The sequence below is a fragment of the Theropithecus gelada genome, chromosome 5 (assembly GCF_003255815.1).
Source record: "Theropithecus gelada isolate Dixy chromosome 5, Tgel_1.0, whole genome shotgun sequence".
NCBI classification, from domain to species: domain Eukaryota; kingdom Metazoa; phylum Chordata; class Mammalia; order Primates; family Cercopithecidae; genus Theropithecus; species Theropithecus gelada.
Window position 1 is genome coordinate 55,672,268 of NC_037672.1, and position 21,561 is coordinate 55,693,828.

At 36.5% G+C, this 21,561-nt stretch overlaps 1 protein-coding gene across 5 annotated transcripts in view; it reads left to right on the forward strand.

Moving 5' to 3' along the window:
- The window catches only part of MAPK10 (mitogen-activated protein kinase 10), a 353,150-nt gene that overhangs the window by 179,662 nt on the left and 151,927 nt on the right, over positions 1–21,561 (forward strand). For 3 of the 5 annotated variants that reach the window (XM_025385432.1, XM_025385428.1, XM_025385429.1), the window contains one exon: positions 967–1,038. Coding sequence is in view for 2 of the 5 variants with exons in the window: in XM_025385428.1 (XP_025241213.1) it covers positions 967–1,038 (72 nt within the window). In the remaining 3 variants the exon portion in view is untranslated. Of the gene's footprint in view, positions 1–966; positions 1,066–21,561 lie in introns of all 5 variants that reach the window. The other 2 variants (XM_025385430.1, XM_025385431.1) reach the window with 1 other exon arrangement.

Here is a 21,561-nt window from a genome sequence, read left to right on the forward strand (position 1 = left end):
TCACAATAGCAAAGACTTGGAATCAACCCAAATGTCCATCAGTGACAGACTGGATTAAGAAAATGTGGCACATATACACCATGGAATACTATGCAGCCATAAAAAAGGATGAGTTCGTGTCCTTTGTAGGGACATGGATGCAGCTGGAAACCATCATTCTCAGCAAACTATCGCAACAACAGAAAACCAAACACCACATTTTCTCACTCATAGGTTGGAACTGAACAACGAGATCACTTGGACTCGGGAAGGGGAACATCACACACCGGGGCCTGTTACGGGGAGGGGATGGGGGGAGGGATGGCATTGGGAGTTATACCTGATGTAAATGATGAGTTGATGGGTGCTGACGAGTTGATGGGTGCAGCACACCAGCATGGCACAAGTATACATATGTAACAAACCTACACGTTGTGCACATGTACCCTGATAATTAAAGTATAATAATAAAAAAGAAAAAAGAAAAATTTATCTATACTGATACTCTAAGCTGTAATGTAATTACTCCAAGTCCTATATAGAATTCTATTATAAATTATATTTTATTTAATAGTGCTTTTATTCTACAGTAAGTATATATATGCTGTTCAGCATATGTTTGAGGGTTTATTTTTTGTTGTTAATTAAATGTTAAGAACTGAAAATTCTTTATAACAGGATGTATTTCCCTTTAAATTATTAGGTATGTCCCCTTTCTTATATCTAATCTTTATGAGTGTGATGGAATTGATCATTATAAAAGATAGGATCTTTTTACGTTATTTCATTATTAAATACAGTTTGTGAAAGTTTATGTACAGTTTATGGGTCAAGTTTTGTACAGTTTATGGGTCAAGATAAGGATTATGTTGGAGATATGTTGTGTATGATACTTTGCATATAGCTCAAATTATGCCAAAATCTGTATTGCTATGTAATGAAAAATAAGTGATTTGAAAATTTATGTTCCATTTCTTTTTCCTCTAGGTATTTATGAGCCTCCATTTCTTATACTACTGCAGTGAACCAACATTGGATGTGAAAATTGCCTTTTGTCAGGTGTGTGTTCCTTACAGGTAAAACAAGGTACAGTATATATTCCCTTGTATTTCCACTTTGACATACCATGTGCATACATTCCACACCAAAGTCAGTATTTATATCATATTAAAAGTAGTTTAGAATTGGGAGCTGGCAAGATGGCCAAATAGAAACAGCTTCAGTCTGCAGCTCCCAGCGAGATCAATGCAGAAGATGAATGATTTCTGCATTTCCACCTGAGGTACCGTTAGACAACTTCTGTAATCTCACTGGGACTGGTTACACAGTGGGTGCAGCCCACAGAGGGCGAGCTGAAGCAGGGTGGGGCGTCACCTCACCCAGGAAGCGCAAGGGGTCAGGGAACTCCCTCCCCTACTCAAGGGAAGCCATGAAGGACTGTGCCATGAGGAAAGGTGCACTCTGTCCCAGATGCTACGCTTTTTCCACGGTCTTCGCAACCTGCAGATTCCCTCAGGTGTCTAAACCACAGGGGTCCTGGGTTTCAAGCACAAAACGGGGTAGCCATTTGGGTAGACACCAAGCTAGCTACAAGAGATTTTTTTCATACCCTACTGGTGCCTGGAACACCAGTGAGACAGAACCATTTACTACCCTGGAAAGGGGGCTGAAGCCAGGGGGCAGAAGCCAGGGGGCCAAGTGGTCTAGCTCAGCGGATCCCACTCCCATGGAGCCCAGCAAGCTAAGATCCACTGGCTTGAAAATTCTCACCCACAGCACAGCAGTCTGAAGTCGACCTGGGGGCTCAGGCTTGGTGGCGGGAGGGGCGTCTACCATTACTGAGGCTTGAGTAGGCGGTTTTCCCCTCACAGTGTAAACAAAACCGCCAGAAAGTTCGAACCGGGCGGAGGCCACTGCAGCTCAGCAAAGCCGCTGTAGCCAGACTGTCTCTAGATTCCGCCTCTCTGGGCAGGGCATCTCTGAACAAAAGGCAGCATCCTCAGTCGGGGACTTATAGATGAAACTCCCATCTCCCTGGGATAGAGTACCTGGTGAAGGGGTGGCTGTGGGCACAGTTTCTGTAGACTTTAACATCCCTGCCTGCCGGCTCTGAAGAGAGCAGCAGATCTCCCAGCACAGCAATCAAGCTCTGCTAAGTGACAGACTATGTCCTCAAGTGGGTCCCTAACCCCACACCTCCCAGCACGGGTGGACAGATGCCTCATACAGGAGAGCTCTGGCTGGCATCTGGCAGGTGCCCCTCTGAAAAAACCTTCCAGAGGAAGGAACAGGCACAATCTTTGTTGTTCTGCAGTCTCTGCTGGTAATACTCAGGCAAACAGGATCTGGAGTGAACCTCCAGCAAACTCCAGCAGAGGGGCCTGTTAGATGGAAAACTAACAAACAGAAAGGAATAACATCAACATCAGCAGAAAGGACACTCACAGAAAAATCCCATCTGAAGGTAACCAGCATCAAAGACCAAAGGTAGATAAATCCACGAAGATGAGGAAAAACCAGCACAAAAAGGCTGAAAACTCCAAAAACCAGAATGCCTCTTCTGCTGTAAAGGATCACAACTCCTTGCCAGCAAGGGAAAAATTTTGTTCTATTTTGTTAACCTTTTCAAAAAATCAGCTCATGGATTAATTGATTTTTTGAAGGGTTTTTCGTGTATCTATCCTTCAGTTTTGCTCTGACCTTAGTTATTTCTTGTCCTCTGCTATCTTTTGAATTTGTTTACTCTTGCTTCTGTAGTTATTTTAATTATGATGTTAGGGTGTCGATTTTAGATATTCTTCACTTTCTCCTGAGGGCATTTAGTGCTATAAATTTCCCTTTAACCACGGCTTTAGCTGTCTCCCGGAGATTCTGGTATATTGTGTCTTTGTTCTCCTTGATTTCAAATAACTTATTTATTTCTGCCTTAATTTACCTAGTAGTCATTTAGGACCAGAAACAGCATTTGACCCAGAAATCCCATTACTGGGTATATATCCAAAGGGTTGTAAATCATTCCATTATAAAGACCCATGCACAGGTATGTTTATAGCAGCACTTTTCACAATAGCAAAGACTTGCAACCAAACCAAATGCCCATCAGTAATAGACTGTATAAAGAAAATGTGGCACATACACACTATGGAATACTATGCAGCCATAAAAAAGATGAGTTCATGTCCTTTGCAGCGACGTGGATGAAGCTGGAAACCATCATTCTCAGCAAACTAACACGGGAACAGAAAACCAAACACGCCATGTTCTCACTCACATGTGGGAATTGAACACTGAGGACACATGAACACAGGGAGGGGAACATCACACACCAGGGCATGTTGGCAGGTGGAGGGCTAAGGGAGGGATAGAATTAGGAGAAACACTTAATGTAGATGATGGTTTGATAAGTGCAGCAAACCAACGTGGCATGTGTATACCTATGTAACAACCCGCATGTTCTGCGCATGTATCCCAGAACTTAAAGTATAATTAAAAAAAAAAATAGTTTAGGAAATGGAAGTGAATAGGTGTGTTGTTTCTAATTCATTTAAGTTAGAATGGGAATAAAGGTATTTTTTTCAAGTTTTATTGTAAAGTGATTTCTTCTTTGATTATATTTACACTTCAAGATTTTAATATTTCTTTTCAAATCCTTGAAATGGGACTTTAACCATAAAAATGACTTCATTCTGTACAGTTGTCCCCCCTTATCTGTGGTTTCGGTTTCCACAGTTTCAGTTACCCACTGTTAACTGTGGTCCTCAAAATATTAAACTGAAAATTCCAGAAATAAGAACTCATGAGTTTTAGATTGCATGCTGTTCTGAGTAGTGTGAAGAAATCTTGTGCCATCTTGCTCCATCCCACTTAGGTTGTGCAGCATGTCTATATAATGCCACCTGCCAGTGAATTACATAACAGCCATCTCTGTTATCACATTGACTGTTGTGGTATCACAGTGCTCTTGTTCAAGTAACCTTTATTTTACTTAATTTTTCTGTTTTTTATTAGTTATTGTTGTTAATATCTTACTGTGCCTAACTTATAAATTAAACTTTATCATAGGTGTATATGTATAGGGTTCAGTGCTATCTGTGGTTTCAGGCATCCACTGGGGGGTCTTAAAATGTATTCTCTGAATATAAGGGGAGACTACTGTAGTATTTCTCATCATAACAACTGATTGGCCTCAAATAGAGTATCTCTAAACCCACTATAATAATATACAGGTGGTACTCAGTTTGTTTTGTGATGCCTAATTCTAACCAGTACTTATAATAGTAAAAATGTTAACCAACAATAATGACAAATAATGGTATATTTAACCTAGAAGGGAAAGTAAGAAGGTGGCAACAACGTTTGGTAGTGTGCATGGACTAGATAAGAGTTGACTTCTTTGTATTCATGCGAACCCTATTTTTAAGGAGAAGTCTCCCTAGGGCACCTACATATATTTCAAGTATGTTTAAAACGGTTCTAACTTAACCCTGTTGTCATATATAATTGATAGTACTCTCTTTTACTCTCAAGAATTGTTCTAGTTTGGACAATAAATTATATGTTAACCTTATTCATACTTAAGCAGAGAGCTTCCTTTCAGTTTTTCAGCGGTGATTATCATTGCACCTTCTCTTTGAGCTGTGTTGTAAATAGAGACTGACATGCATTTCGAAACAAGATTTTTAAAATAACTCCTTTGCTTTATTTTAACGCAATTTTTCCTGATTCTAGAATTAATATTTATTATAGAAAATATAGAAAAGCATAAAGGGGAACAAAACATAGTGTTTGCATATACTCTATACTTACTGTATCTACTTTCCTTGAGCATAGATTTTCTATGACAAAGTAAAATGTGTTACCTGCTATAAATAAGATTTACTGATCTCTCTCACCTCCCTAACCTGTAATTGTTGCAGTTCCTGAAGCCTCAGGCCATTAGACAACTTCTCTAATAATAACTCCAGTGCTAAACAGCCTTGGTTAAAAATTCCATTTCTATCACTTACTAGCCATTTGCTTGTGACCTTGGGCAAGTTACTTGATCTCTAGTGCTTCAGTTTCTTTATTTATAAAAGGAGGAAATAATAATGCCTACATTTTAGGCTTGGTATGAGAATTAAATGAGTTTATACTTGCAAAGCACTGAGAGCAGTACTGGAACATGTGTTTGTTAAATAGATGATTAAATTTTAAATAAATTTACACTCACTCTCTGGTGCTCCCACTGAGTCCCAGTGCTTTAAATATTATCATTATCTTGAATATCACACAGTTTTATCTCCAACCCAAATATTTTCCTGGAACTGGACTCATATTCAACTGTCTGTTCTACATCTCCACTTAAATGTCAAATAGGCATATCAGACTATACGCATTCCAAAGCAACATCTCATCTATCCTCTAAAATTACTCTTCCCATTGTCTACTCTAGCTCAGTAACTGATAACTCCACCCTTCCAGTTATAATAAAATCCTTGGAATCATCTTTTGGGTCACATTCCATATTCAAGCCATCAGCAAATTCTGTTGACTCTTAATTAATTGAAACCTAACTGGAATCTCACCAATTCTCACTATTTTTCCACTACCACCCTGATCCAAGATACCCTTATCTCTTGCTTAAATTATTGTAAGAGCTTCTACTTTTGCCCACCCCCAAGTGGTTTACTCTTAAAACATTAGAAAGAATTGTCTTTGAAAAATATAAGTGTGATCGTGTCACTCCTTGACTAAAACTAAAACAAAAGAGAAAGACCTTTCAATGTCTTCCCATCTCGCTCAGCAAAATCTTTATAATAAATCCTTATAATAAATCCCCAGGCCTTTATTATCTAGCCCCCTAGAAACCTCTATCCTAAAATGTTCTTCTGTTATCCACTTGGACCACTCCTTAACCATCTTCACAGCTTCGCTCAAATGTCGTTTTTAAGGAAATATTTCCTGACAATCCTATTTCAAATTGTCCTAACCACCCGACTGCATACCCAACTTCCCTGCCTCCGTAACACATCAGTAACTAATGTTCTATTTATGTTGCTGGTCTGGAATTTTGCTTCCCTTTCTCCACTGGAATGCATTTTGCACATGAACCAGATTTTTTTAAGTGTCTTGCTGGGGCCAGTTCACAGAGGCTCACAAGAGCTGAATATGCACAACTTTCCAACTCAAAGTTTAATGATGCCAAGTTGGTAACTTAAAATCTGTCATAATCGGAGTATTTGTGTTACAGAAATGTGCGAGTACTGCAGATAGGTCCCCTTCCCATTTTTCCTCCTCTGCAGCCAGTTGTTGAACATTTACCATCACACCATTGGAATTTTGTCTCCTGTTCACTGCTGTACTGCAACACTCACAGTAGTATGTGACATAGGGTCAGTGTATTAGGCAGTTCTTGTGATGCTATAAAGAAATACTTAAGGCTGGGTAATTTATAAAGAAAAGAGGCTTAACTGACTCATGGTTCTGCAGACAGTACAAGAAATGTGGTGCCGGCATCTGCTTCTGGTGAGGGACTCAGGAAGCTCACAATTACGGTAGAAAGCAAAGGAGGAGCAGACATCTCACACGGCCAGAGTGGGAGAAAGAGAAAAAGTGGGGAAGGTTCCACACACTTCTAAGCAACCAGATCTAACAAGAACTCACTCACTATAGTGAGGACAGGACCAAGCCACAACCCAAACACCTCCCACCAGGCCCCACCTCCAGCACTGGGGATTACATTTTAACATGAGATTTGAAGGGGACAAATATCCAAACCATATCAGTAGGCTCTCATCAGACATTTGCATAATGAGTAAATGAATTATACATGTTTTGTTTATGTAATCAGTTGCAACAGTGATCCTGGTGTGGTGGAAAATGAGTAGGCCTGAATTTTTAGGTTAAATATCTGGGCCTTACCACTTGCAAGCTGTATGACTGTGAGCTATTTCCTTAGCCTTCATTATCCTAGCCATTTACATGCCATTAACACTTAAAAAACATACCAACCAAAACCAAAAAACTAAATTAATGTTTTACATATTTCCAGTTTAAATCTGAACCTCAAAAACAATATCAATGAATATAACCTTAAACCTTCAGCCATTTTTTAAAATACAGAAAGTCTTTGTGTAGGTTGTAATTATTTTTCAGTTCAACTTTCTACATCTGGGTGCAGATACAGAATGTTTATTTTTAATGGAAGTTCTTTTAAAGCAAAGTAGTACAAAGAAGTGAAGCATGAACTTTCTTAATGACTCTGGATTTTCTTGCTTACTATGAGCTTTTATTATATAGAAAATATGCATGCATATAATGTTTTTAAAAAATCTAGAAATAACGTAGTAAGCAGAATATTTCCATTTGTGACTGGACATTTTATTTACTTCCCGTGTAGAATTTGCTTTGATAATAACATTTATTTTTATTTTTCCTGTAGCTCTGTGCCTCATTCACTTCTCTAGCAATTGAAAGAAAATAGTGTATTTATTTTTAGAGGCAGAATGATCTATTGAGGTTTTCTTTAAACTATGCTCTGTGGAAGCTTCTCATTTCCTGGGGCATCTCACAGATCCTTTATGTACTATGGTGTTTAAGCTTATCACCAGCTTGGCTGAGGCTACTCTCAACTTTTTGCCCAAGAGACAATACTCAAAGACCTTAAAAAACTTGTCAATAATTAATTAATGATTAACTGTGTCCAGAATTCCAGTCTCTTGAGCCTTAGTCCATGGGGTTTTCAATTATGTCATATTTCTAAGTTTTTCACTATTGTCTGTAAGAAATCAGAGAAATATGGAAAATAAAATTGCTGAATAGTATTTGTCAGCAGAAAATATGTACATTATCTATAATAGTTTTTACCTTAATTCTTAACTGAATTATTTGAAGAATATGGGATTCACTGACTTTTTTTAAAAAGTTACTCTTACTATTTTTTTTTAACCCAGCAAAGTAGCTTTTGAAGGCAAGAGGTTTCTTGTTATAGTCTCCGGGGAAATTTTTCATTGTAATGTTAGACAATAAAAGAATAATCTTTAGTTTGCACTGGTATTAATTCAATAATTACAAAAATATAAACCTACAGGGAATATAAAGTGCAAAATTCTTGATTCTCCTGAGAAATAGGTAAGTAGTCTTAGCTCTCTTTTCTCAATTGAACAGAGCTCCAGAAGTGTTACATTTCACTCTGTAAATTTAAAAAAACTCATGAAAGTGTTCTTTTTGGAACTTTGTTGTACTGAACAGATTATTCAGGATTTTAACCAGGAGATATATTCACAGAGAAATAATATGTGTTGTGGCCTCCCAGCTCCTACACACTCACCGGTGTCTACAGCACTTACTGCATTCTTTGTGCATTACTACTAAGTTTATAGATTTGTTTTCTCCACTCAATGGTACTATCTCAGGGTCAGGACCAGGGCATCTTTCTCCCTAACTCCTAGGCCCAGAAGTTTATCTTACTCCAGAAAATATTCAATGAAAGAGGGAAAATGAAAACCCAGCAGAAAAACACCATTTCCTAAGTAGAAATGTGTTTGCTTGCTTTTCAAAATCAAATCAATTTTTCAACATCCTCATATCCTACAATTATATATTAATAGATTTAATTATGTTTTCGTTATTTTCCTAATCATAAATCAGTGTTTACCTAACATTTATCTAACATTTATCAACTTACTGTCCTCTGTAAACATTTACCGATGATTTAGTTATGAATAATTTTAAATTATTTCCTGATTTTGAGAAAGCCTGTGACACAGAGGGTACGAATTAATTAATCAACAAATCATAAATTTAAGCATCACTAGAAGTAAAAGGGACTGAGCTAAGATTGGTCTTCCTTTTTCTTATGACACGAAAACTCCTTGTGGCTCCTTATCTACTCATTGACTGATTGATTATTGGTTTTACCATTCATTGTTTCAACACATATTTTTAAGAGATTTTGGTAATTTTTCTAGTTTATTAGTTTAATATCCCTCCCATTTAAAAATTTAACTTAATTCACTTAAAAAAATTGACACATAACAATCCTGCATGTTTATGGAGGTACATAGTGATGTTTTGATATATAGTGTATAGTAATCACATCAGAGTAATTAGCATATCCATCATCTCAAACATTTATCATTTCTTTGTGTTGGGAACATTCAATATCCTCCTTCTAACTATTTGAAATTTATAATGTAAACTATAGTCACCCTACAGTGCTATAGAACACCATATTATATTCTTCCTGTCTAGTTCTAATTTTATACCCTTTAACAAATCTCTTTTTTCCTCCCAACCCTTACCCATCTCAGCCTCCAGTACCCTCTGGTCTACTTTTTACCTCTATGAGATCAACTTTTTTTTAGTTTCCATATATGAATGAGAACATGTGGTGTTGAACTTCCTATTCTTATCTTATTTCACTTAACATAATGTCTTCCAGTTCCATTCGTGCTGCTGAGAATGGAACTGGTGCTGAGAATGACAGGATTTCATTTCTCTTTTATTCCATTGAGTGTATATACCTAATTTGCTTTATCTAGTCATCTGCTGTTGGGCACCTAAGGTTGATTCCATGTCTTGGCTATTATGAATAGTGCAATAAACATGGGGCTGCAGATGTCTCTTTGATATAATAATTTTTTTTTTTTTTTTTTTTTTTTATGAGCACCCAGTAGTGGTGTGTATGCTGGATCATATGGTAGTTCTACCTGTAGTTTTTTGAAGTTTTCTGAAGAACCTATGTACTGTTCTCCATAGTGGTTGTACTAGTTTACATTCCCACCAACAGTGTATAAGAGCTTCCTTTTCTCCACATTCTCACCAACATTTATTATTTTTTGTCCTTTTTATAATAGTCATTCTAACTGGAGTAGGATAACACATCAATGTGGTGTTGATTTGTAGTTCCCTGATGATTAGTGATGTTGAGTGATCTTTTCATATATTTGTTGGCCATTTGTATGTCTTCTTTTGAAACATGTCTGTTCAGATCATTTGTCTATTTATAATCCAGATTTTGTTGTTGTTGTTGAGATATTTGAGCTCCTTGTATATTTAAGATATTAATTCCCTTTGGAATGAATAGTTTGAAAATATTTTCTCCCATTCTGTAGGTTGTATTTTCACTTTGTTGATTGTTTCCTTTGCTGTGCAAAAGCTTTATAGTTTGATACAATCCATTTTTTTTTTTGTTTTGTTGCCTCTGCTTTTGAGGTCTTATTTTCATAAAATCTTTGCCCAGAACAATGTCCCAAAGCATATTCCCTATGTCTTCTTCTAGTAGGTTTATAATTTCAGGTCTTACATTTAAGTATTTAATCTGTGTTGAGTTGTATTTTGTTTATTGTGAGAGATAAAGGTTTAGTTTCATTCTTCTTCATATGCATAACCATTTAGCATCATATATTGAAGAGGGTTTCCCTTCCCCAATGTATGTTCTTGGTAGCTTTGTCAAAAGGCAGTTGGCTGTAGATATGTGAATTAATTTGTGGGTTTTCTAATCTGTTCTGTTGGTCTATGAGTCTGTTTTTATGCCAGTGCCATGCTGTTTTGGTTACTATAGCCTTGTAGTATATTTTGAAGTCCAGTGGTGTAATACCTTTAACTTTGTTCTTTTTGTTCAGGATTGCTTTGTCTATTTGGGGCCTTTTGTGGTTCCATACAAATTTGGATTTTTTTTTTTTTTCCTGGGAAGAATGTCATTGGTATTTTGGTAGGCGTTACATTGGATATGTAGGTTGCTTTGGTTAGTATGGTCATTTAACAATATTAATTCTTCTGATCCATAAGCATGAGATATTTTTTCATTTGTATCCTTTTCAATTTCTTTAATCAGTGTTTTATAGTTTTCCTTGTATAAGTCTTTCACTTCCTTGCTTAAATTTATTCCTAGGTATTTTATTTCTTGTGTACTATTGTGTAAATGGAATTGACTTCTTGATTTCTTTTCCTTCTTTTTTTATTTTTTTGAGATGGAGTCACTCTTTTGCCCAGGCTGGAGTGCAGTGGTGTGATCTTAGCTCACTGCAACCTCCACCTCCTGGGTTCAAGTGATTCTCCTGCCTCAGCCTCCCGAGTAGCTGAGACTACAGGCACTGACCACCATGCCAGGCTAATTTTTTGTATTTTTAGTAGAGACAGGGTTTCATCATGTTAGCCAAGATGTTCTCAATCTCCTGACCTCGTGATGTGCCCACCTTGGCCTCCCAAAGTGCTGTGATTATAAGCATGAGCCACCACACCCGGCAAACTTCTTGATTTCTTTTTTAGCTAGTTTGTTGTTCGTGTGTAGAAATGCTACTGATTTTTGTTTGTTGATTTCGCATTCTGCAATTTTACTGAATTTGTTTGTTAGTTCTAAGGGTTTTTTAGTAGAGTCTTTAGGTTTTTCTATATATGAGATTATGTCATCTGCAAACAGGGACAATTTGACTTCTTCCTTTCCACTTTGGATGCCCTTTACTTATTTCTTATGTCTAATTGTTTTGACTAGTTCTTCCAGTACTATGTTGAATAATACTGGAAAGAGTGGGCTGTCTTGTTCCACTTCTTAGAGGAAAAGCTTTAAGGTTTTCCCTATTCAGTATGATGTTAGCTATGGGTTTATCATAAATGGCCTTTGTTGCAAGACATCTTACTGAGTACTTATAATATGTACTTGTAATTTGTGGAATAGAAACTAGAGATACAGCATGATGTGGTTACTCCCCTAAAAAACATGCTGTTTACTCTCAATCATGATAGGGAGTAGTTAGGCTCATAAACTTAAAAAAAAAAAAACTCTACTCCTTATAGTTCAAGACCTCAGGGATAAGCAATAATGAGTCACCAAACATCCAACCAACCAAAACCCCTCACTACTTATTGAGTACTTACTGTGTGTGAAAAATTTATTAAGGTTTTACCTTATTTTATCTTTATAATACCACTTAAACTACATTTAACTGAGAACAAAAAAACTATGATTAAATGCAAAGGAGCCTAAGATGTTTATGGACCAGTAGGGGGAAAAAGGTTTTTACACAAATTCCAAAATATGGTGGTGGTATTTAAGGTCCAGAATACTACTGGAGATATGAAAAAAATAGCAGTCTTCATGTGGAGTTGTTAGTGTCAAAATTAGTCTTCAGTTAAAAACAACTCTTACTTTTTTTGGCATTTTACGCTGTAAGATATGATAGCCAAGATTAAACATGTAGCCTTTTTTTTTTTTTTAGTTAGAGCAATGTCTTTTAAATAAATATGAAATATTATTAGATGACTTGATTGGTTAATTAAAATATATTTTGTTCCTCTGGATAATACAAGCACTATGTGTGTATATGTAATAATATCTACCCTTTAGCAAAATTACTGATCACTTGATTTACTATTATTTTTTGGCACAGTGTTTTTCAATCTTTGGAAATTTCAGGATAATTTGCTAACGTTTTACAGGGTACAGTAACCTTTAAGAGCCGTTTTTAAACATGGGAACTAGTAAACAAGGGAATTTATGAAAAGAAGTGTCTGGAGTATCCATGGAGTGGTTTGATTTTAAATGATATGTTCAGATTACTAGCATCTAGAGCATTTAAAAAATATCATTAAACTTGGTTCCAGAATTATATGAGTTTTTAAAAACAGCTCTCTTGATTTGAAGGCATTTTGAATTCAAAGTAACTTGTTTTGCTCATTTCATTTGATGGGTCTATGATGTTTCTATTTCAAAGACTCTGAAAATATCCAATTAAAAATTTTATACTTCATTGGATGGCCATCCTAGATGGAATAAAGACTTCTACACCAACATGAGAAGTAGACTATCAAAGAAAAAGATGTTTTGGCAGAGCAGGGCAAAGGAAAAACCTGCCTAATGTAACAGGTAAACTGTAAACCATTTTAGGTGATCTGTGAAACAAATGTCATGATTTGTATGGTTTAGGTTTTTGGAACGACTGCCTGAACCTCCAAAAATCTCAATTTAGATTCTTCACTTGATAAAAATATGGCTTAAGGGGAACAACAGGTTGAACTATGGATGTAGTTGAAGGCACTGGTGTTTCATAAATAAATGGCTGTAGTTTTGAGATACGAACCTATATATCCCTTTTTAAAAAAACTATTTTAGTTTTTCATGTAATGGAGAAAGAGAAATTTTTACTTCTCCTTTTAGTGGGTGTTATTTCTTATGTATTATTTAAGGAAACCTGACTGTAACTTTCTTCTACATCTGTTTTAATATGTAACATTTAATTTTGCACTAATTTTCTAAAATCACAATGTATATGCTTTTGTTTGAATGACTGTGAGTAAATTATTAAACAAAGATAAGGTAAACATTATTATAAAAATGTGATATATCTTGTATGTTGAAATAAATCACAGAGATTTCTATACTGTCATGGTAACAGTCTACCTGTTTTTATGGATGGATGATTCATGTTGCTTGACAATAGTTTTTTCTGGGTATCCACAGGTGAACACAGTTATAACAAATTTTAAAAGTGTAAATTTAGTGCTGTGTTTCTGTTTTATATGCTCAGCAGTTTTTTTCTGAAGATTTATTAAGTAGTTATTATAGTTAATGAATACCCTTAGTTATGCTGCTCAAGTTTAACAGAAAATTTGAAGTTCAGTTCCGTGATAGTTAGTTTTTCTGTATTGGTTCATTGTGAAAATGCGCTTTATTTTCTTGAAGCACAAAAAGGTCAGATTTTGACTTCTTTTTGAATTGGTTTAACCCAAATTTAAGTGTAATTTGATGTTATGAGTTTAATTATTGTTGAGGTATTATTCAGAGTAAATGCAGTTATTGGTTACATTTTTCAAAATACAGAAGTTATGTTAAAAAAAATTCCAGAACTATTTGTGATTTTCAGTGCATGATTAATTTGTAATTGTGCTCTGCAAGAGAAGCATCAACTTTTGGATTGCATTCTTGTCTATATTATGTTCTTAGGTAATCAACTAACTTCTTAAATACACTATTTTAATTCTATCATCATCCTGATAGGAGACTTTGGAAATACATTTCAAGTGATACTGTTTGCTTATCTGCACAGTTATTATTTGAAGATGTGATGCATGATAACCATAGGCTGCATTTTTCAGTAGCTTAAGAAGAATGTCCACTTTGATTCTTAGTTCTAAAACCAATTCTAATCTGGAGTGTATCATTAAATTCCTCTTTTGTTCATCTTCTCTGTAAGTGAGTGTTTATTTGGTTATGCACATGTCTAACTCATTCCAATAAAGGTCAAGGCAGCTACAAAAGTACATATTCAAAAAGATGAAAAACAAGATCATGGAGAATGTGGAACTATTAAAGTGAGGTACTAATTAAATGCTTTTATAATTGTGCAGATGAGGGAATGATAAGGATAAGCTTCATGTATTAGTCCATTCTTGCATCACTTTAAATAAATACCTGAGACTAGGTAATTTATAAATAAGAGAAGTTTAATTAGTTCACAGTACTGCAGGCTGTACAGGAAGCATGGAAGCATCTGCATGGCTCTGGAGTGGCCTCAGGAAACTTATAATCATGGTGGAAGGTGAAGGGGAAATAGGCACGTCTTACATGGCAGGAGCAGGAGGAAGAGAGAGAGGAGGGAGGTGTTACACCCTTTGAAACAACCAGATCTCATGAGAACTCACTATTGAGATGATATAGCACTAAAGGGAATGGTGTTAAACCATGAGAAACTACCCCCATGATCCAATCATCTCCCACCAGGCCCTACCTCCAACATTGGGGATTACAATTCCACAGGAGATTTGCGTAGAGACACAGATCCAAGCCATATCGTGTCACACAGGGTTTAAGAATAATATTCTTTGCTGTGTGAATGAAAACATGGCTTTAGTGTTTCAGATTCTTTAATGCAGCATTTGAAAAACTCTAATTCTCTCCCATTCTGTAGGTTGCCTGTTCACTCTTATGGTAGTTTCTTTTGCTGAGCAGAAGCTCTTTAGTTTAATTGGGTCCCATTTGTCAATTTTGGGTTTTGTTGCCATTGCTTTTGGTGTTTTAGACATGAAGTCTTTACCCATGCCTGTGTCCTAAATGGCATTGCCTAGGTTTTCTTCTAGGGTTTTTATGGTATTAGGTCTAACAATTAAGTCTCTAATCCATCTTGAATTAATTTTCGTATAAGGAGTAAGGAAAGGATCCAGTTTCAGCTTTCTACTCATGGCTAGCCAATTTTCCCAGCACCATTTATTAAATAGGGAATCCTTTCCCCATTTCTTGTTTTTCTCAGGTTTGTCAAAGATCAGATGATTGTAGATGTGTAGTATTATTTCTGAGGACTCTGTTCTGTTCCGTTGGTCTGTATCTCTGTTTTGGTACCAGTACCATGCTGTTTTGGTTACTTTAGCCTTGTAGCATAGTTTGAAGTCAGGTAACATGATGCCTCCAGCTTTGTTCTTTTGACTTAGGATTGTCTTGGCAATGCGGGCTCTTTTTTGGTTCCATATGAACTTTGAAGTAGTTTTTTCCAATTCTGTGAAGGAAGTCATTGGTAGCTTGACGGGGATGGCATTGAATCTATAAATTACCTTGGGCAGTATGGCCATTTTCACGATATTGATTCTTCCTATCCATGAGCATGGTATGTTCTTCCATTTGCTTGTGTCCTCTTTTATTTCACTGAGCAGTGGTTTGTAGTTCACCTTGAAGAGGTCCTTCACATCCCTTGTAAGTTGGATTCCTAGGTATTTTATTCTCTTGGAAGCAATTGTGAATGGGAGTTCACTCATGATTTGGCTCTGTGTCTGTTATTGGTGTGTAAGTATGCTTGTGATTTTTGCACATTGATTTTGTATCCTGAGACTTTGCTGACGTTGCTTATCAGCTTAAGGAGATTTTGGGCTGAGATGATGGGGTTTTCGAAATATATAATCATGTTATCTGCAAACAGGGACAATTTGACTTCCTGTTTTCCTAATTGAATACCCTTTATTTCTTTCTCCTGCCTGATTGCCCTGGCTAGAACTTCCAACATTATGTTGGATATGAGTGGTGAGAGAGGGCATTCCTGTCTTGTGTCAGTTTTCAACGGGAATGCTTCCAGTTTTTGCCCACTCAGTATGATATTGGCTGTGAGTTTGTCATAAATAGCTCTTATTATTTTGAGATACGTTCCATCAGTATCGAATTTATTGAGAGTTTTTAGCATGAAGGGCTGTTGAATTTTGTCAAAGGCCTTTTCTGCATCTATTGAGATAATCATGTGGTTTTTGTCTTTGGTTCTGTTTATATGCTGGATTACATTTATTGATATGCATATGTTGAACCAGCCTTTCATCACAGGGATGAAGCCCACTCATCTCACAAAGGGCTAATATTCAGAATCTACAAAGAACTCAAACAAATTTACAAGAAAAAAACAAACAACCCCATCAAAAAGTGGGTGAAGGGTATGAACAAACACTTCTCAAAAGAAGACATTTATGCAGCCAACAAACACATGAAAAAATGTTCATCATCACTGGCCATCAGAGAAATGTAAGTCAAAACTACAATGAGATACCATCTCACACCAGTTAGAATGGCGATCATTAAAAAGTCAGGAAAGAACAGGTGCTGGAGAGGATATGGAGAAATAGGAACACTTTTACACTGTTGGTGGGACTGTAAACTAGTTCAACCATTGTGGAAGACAGTGTGGCAATTCCTCAAGGATCTAGAACTAGAAATACCATTTGACCCAGCCATCCCATTACTGGGTATATACCCAAAGGATTATAAATCATGCTGCTATGAAGACACATGCACACGTATGTTTATTGCAGCACTATTCACAATAGCAAAGACTTGGAACCAACCCAAATGTCCATTAGTGATAGACTGGATTAAGAAAATATGGCACATATACACCATGGAATACTATGCAGCCATAAAAAGATGAGTTCATGTCCTTTGTAGGGACATGGATGAAGCTGGAAACTATCATTCTCAGCAAACTATTGCAAGGACAAAAAACCAAACACCACATGTTCTCACTCATAGGTGGGAATTGAACAATGAGAATACTTGGACACAGGGCGGGGAACATCACACACCAGGGCCTGTCGTAGAGTGGGGGTATGGGGGAGGGATAGCATTAGGAGATATATCTAATGTCAATGACGAGTTAATGGGTGCAGCACACCAACATGGCACATGTATACATATGTAACAAACCTGCACGTTGTGTGAATGTGCCTTAGAACTTAAAGTATAATAATAATAATAAAAGAAAATCTCTAATTCTCTTTTCTAAAAATATAAAGACATATTTTAGAGATGAGTTGGTAAAATCCAGATAATTCATTTTAACCATTTTGATTCCCAAATGTCATTTTTACTTTCCTTATGATGAAATATTAACCTCTTACTCCCACTCTGAAAAAGATTTTTTAAATAAAATGTACTGTTACTACCCTGGAAAATTTGTCCTGTCTTCGATTATGTAATAACACTTATTATTTCTGATTTTGTATGTCTTTTTCTTTATTGCAGACAGATTGTGAATGTGTAGATCAAAAGGTGTAGAATCAGTGTGATTAGTTTAGTAGTTTAGATCATTGTGATAATGAAGCTTATAACTTGGAAAAGTTTGATCCTCTAAGGGACAATTTAATATTAAGCTCTATGAGGTCAGGAGCTTTGCATTCTCAGTGTCTAGGATAGTTCTTGGCACATTTTATGACCAAAATAAATATTTATAGAATGAAAAACATACTGCAGTAGTAATAGATAGACTCCAAATCTCAGTGATGTATCAGATCAAAAGTTTATTTCCGATCATTCAAATTCCATTTCAGGTGAACAAGGGTTGTCCTCTATTTGGTGACTCAGGAGTTTAAGTTTCAGTCATCTTGTGATGTACGAACTGAAACACCACTGTGGAAAGAGATGTGTTGAGGAGGCACATCACCTTTTTTTAAAAAAAATAATTTAATTTTAGGCTCTGGGATACATTTGCAGAACGTGCAGGTTTGTTACATAGGTAAACATGTGCCATGGTGATTTCCTGCACCTATCAACCTATCACCTAGGTATTAAGCCCCACATGCATTAGCTATTTGTGCTGATGTGCTCCCTTCCACCACCCCCCTGACAGGTCCCGGTGTGTGTTGTTCCCCTCCCTGTGTTCATGTGCTCTCATTTTTCAGCTCCCACTTATGAGTGAGAATATGCAGTGTTTGGTTGACTGTTCCTATGTTAGTTTGCTGAGGATGATGGCTTCCAGCTTCATCCATGTGCCTGCAAAAGATATGATCTCATTCCTTTTTATGGCTGCATAGTATCACATGGTGTATATGTGCCACATTTTCTTTATCCAGTCTATTATTAATGGGCATTTGCTTTTGTTCTATGTATTTGCTATTGTAAATAGTACTGCAATAAACATATGTGTGCAAGTACCTTTATAGTGGAATAATTTATATTCCTTTAGGTTTATACCCAGTAATGGGATTGCTGGGTCAAATGGTGTTTCTGATTCTAGAGCCTTGAGGAATTACCACACTGTCTTCCACAGTGGTTGAAGTAATTTACATTCCCACCAACAGTGTAAAAGTGTTCTTATATCTCTGCAGCCTCGCCAGCATCTATTGTTTCTTGACTTTTAAATAATTGCCATTCTGACTACTGTGAGATGATATCTCATTGTGGTTTTGATATGCATTTCTCTAATAATCAGTGATGTTGAGATTTTTTTCATGTTTGTTGGCTGCATAAATGTCTTCTTTGAGAAGTGTCTGTTCATGTCCTTCGGCCACTTTTGATGGAGTTGTTTTTCCCTTGTAAATTCGTTTAAGTTCCTTTTAAATTCGGGATATTAGAGCTTTGTCAGATGAATAGATTGAAAAATGTTTCTCCTATTTAAATTTCTTCCTATTTAAACTAATAAATGGTGCCGGGAAAATTGGCTAGCCATAAGTAGAAAGCTGAAACTAGATCCTTTCCTTACTCCTTATACAAAAATTAATTCAAGATGGATTAGAGACTTAAATGTTAGACCTAATACCATAAAAACCCTAGAAGAAAACCTAGGTAATACCATTCAGGACATAGGCATGGGCAAGGACTTCATGTCTAAAACACCAAAAGCAACAGCAACAAAAGCCAAAATTGACAAATGGGATCTAATTAAACTAAAGAGCTTCTGCACAGCAAAAGAAACTACCATCAGAGTGAACAGGCAACCTACAGAATGGGAGAACATTTTTGCAATCTACTCATCTGACAAAGGGCTAATATCCAGAACCTACAAAGAACTCAAACAAATTTACAAGAAAAAAACAACCCCATCAAAAAGTGGGCAAAGGATATAAACAGACATTTCTCAAAACAAGACATTCATACAGCCAACAGATACATGAAAAAACGCTCGTCATCACTGGCCATCAGAGAAATGCCAATCAAAACCACAATGAGATACCATCTCACACCAGTTAGAATGGCAATCATTAAAAAGTCAGGAAACAACAGGTGCTGGAGAGGATGTGGAGAAATAGGAACACTTTTACACTGTTGGTGGGATTGTAAACTAGTTCAACCATTATGGAAAACAGTATGGTGATTCCTCAAGGATCTAGAACTAGAAATACCATATGACCCAGCCATCCCATTACTGGGTATATACCCAAAGGATTATAAATCATGCTGCTGTAAAGACACATGCACACGTATGTTTATTGCGGCACTATTCACAATAGCAAAGACTTGGAATCAACCCAAATGTCTATCAGTGACAGACTAGATTAAGAAAATGTGGCACATATACACCATGGAATACTATGCAGCCATAAAAAAGGATGAGTTTGTGTCCTTTGTAGGGACATGGATGCAGCTGGAAACTATCATTCTCAGCAAACTATTGCAAGAACAGAAAACCAAACACCACATGTTCTCACTCATAGGTGGGAACTGAACAATGAGATCACTTGGACATGGGAAGGGGAATATCACACACTGGGGCCTATTGTGGGGAGGGGGCAGGGGGGAGGGATGGCATTGGGAGTTATACCTGATGTAAATGATGAGTTGATGGGTGCTGATGAGTTGATGGGTGCAGTACACCAACATGGCACATGTATACATATATAACAAACCTGCACGTTGTGCACATGTACTCTAGAACTTAAAGTATAATAAAAAAATAAAATGAAATAAAAGCAAAAAAAATAAAAAATAAATACGCTTTCTTTCTTTCTTTTGCCTGATTGCCCTGGTCAGAAATTCCATTACTACGTTGAATAGGAGTGGTGATAGAGGGCATCCTTGTCTTGTGTCAGTTTTCAAGGGGAATGCTTCCAGCTTTTGCCCATTCAGTTGTGGGTTGTGGGATATTGGTTGTGGGTTTGTCATATATAGCTCTTGTTTTTTTGAGATATGTTATGTCAATACCTAGTTTATTGAGAGTTTTTAACATGAAGGGATCTTGAATTTTATCAAAGGCCTTTTCTGCATCTATTGAAATAATCATGTGGTTTTTGTCATTGGGCATGTTTATGTGATGGATTACATTTATTGATTTGCGTATGTTGAACCACCCTTGCGTCCCAGGGATGAAGCTAACTTGATTGTGTAGGATAAGCTTTTTGATGTGCTGCTGGATTAGGTTTGCCAGTACTTTATTGAGTATTTTTTCATCGATGTTCATCAGATATTGGTCTTAAGTTTTCTTTTTTTGTTGTGTCTCTGCCAGATTTTGGTATCAGGATGATGCTGGCCTCATAAAGTGAGTTGTGGGGAAGTCCCTTCTTTTCAATTGTTTGGAATAATTTCAGAAGGAATGATAATGGATCCTCTTTGTACCTCTGATATAATTTAGCTGTGAATCTGTCTTGTCCTGGGCTCTTTGTTGGTTGTTAGGCTATTAATTACTGCCTCACTTTCAGAACTTGTTATTGGTCTATTCTAGGATTTGATTTCTTCCTGGTTTAGTCTTGGAAGGGTGTTTGTGTCCAGGAATTTATCCATTTCTTCTAGATTTTCTAGTATATTTGTATAGAGGTGTTTATAATATTCTCTGATGTTAGTTTGTATTTCTGTGAGATCAGTGGTGATAACCCTTTATCACTTTTTTATTGTGTCTATTTGATTCTTTTCTCTTTTCTTCTTTATTAGTCTAACTAGCAGTCTATTTATTTCATTAATTTTTTTCAAAAAGCAGCTCCTGGATTCATTGATTTATGAAGGTTTTTTTTTGGTCTCTTTTTCTGTTCTGCTCTGATCTTAGTTATTTCTTTTTTCTGCTAGTTTTTGGATTTGTTTGCTCTTGCTTCTCTAGTTCTTTTAGTTGTGAGCACATCACTTTTTGAAGGACTCTCTGTTTAGGTGACAGCTGGCATTTCTGTATACAGTCACATGACACCAACTGCAACTGCAAGGGAGGCTGGAAAGTGGAGAGGGGCACATGGATATTCATGGAGCACTGTCTCTACCACAAATGAAAACAAAATAAAAAATATCTTGTTATCCTGTAATTCGGAACTCTGTTGGTTCTTTGTGGATTTTATAGGAGTATCATAGTGCTTTCAGATGGCACTGTGGCTGAGGAGCTAGGCCAGCTTTTGTTATAAATATCCTAAAACTGCTAACTATGGGTCTTAAATGTTGTCGAA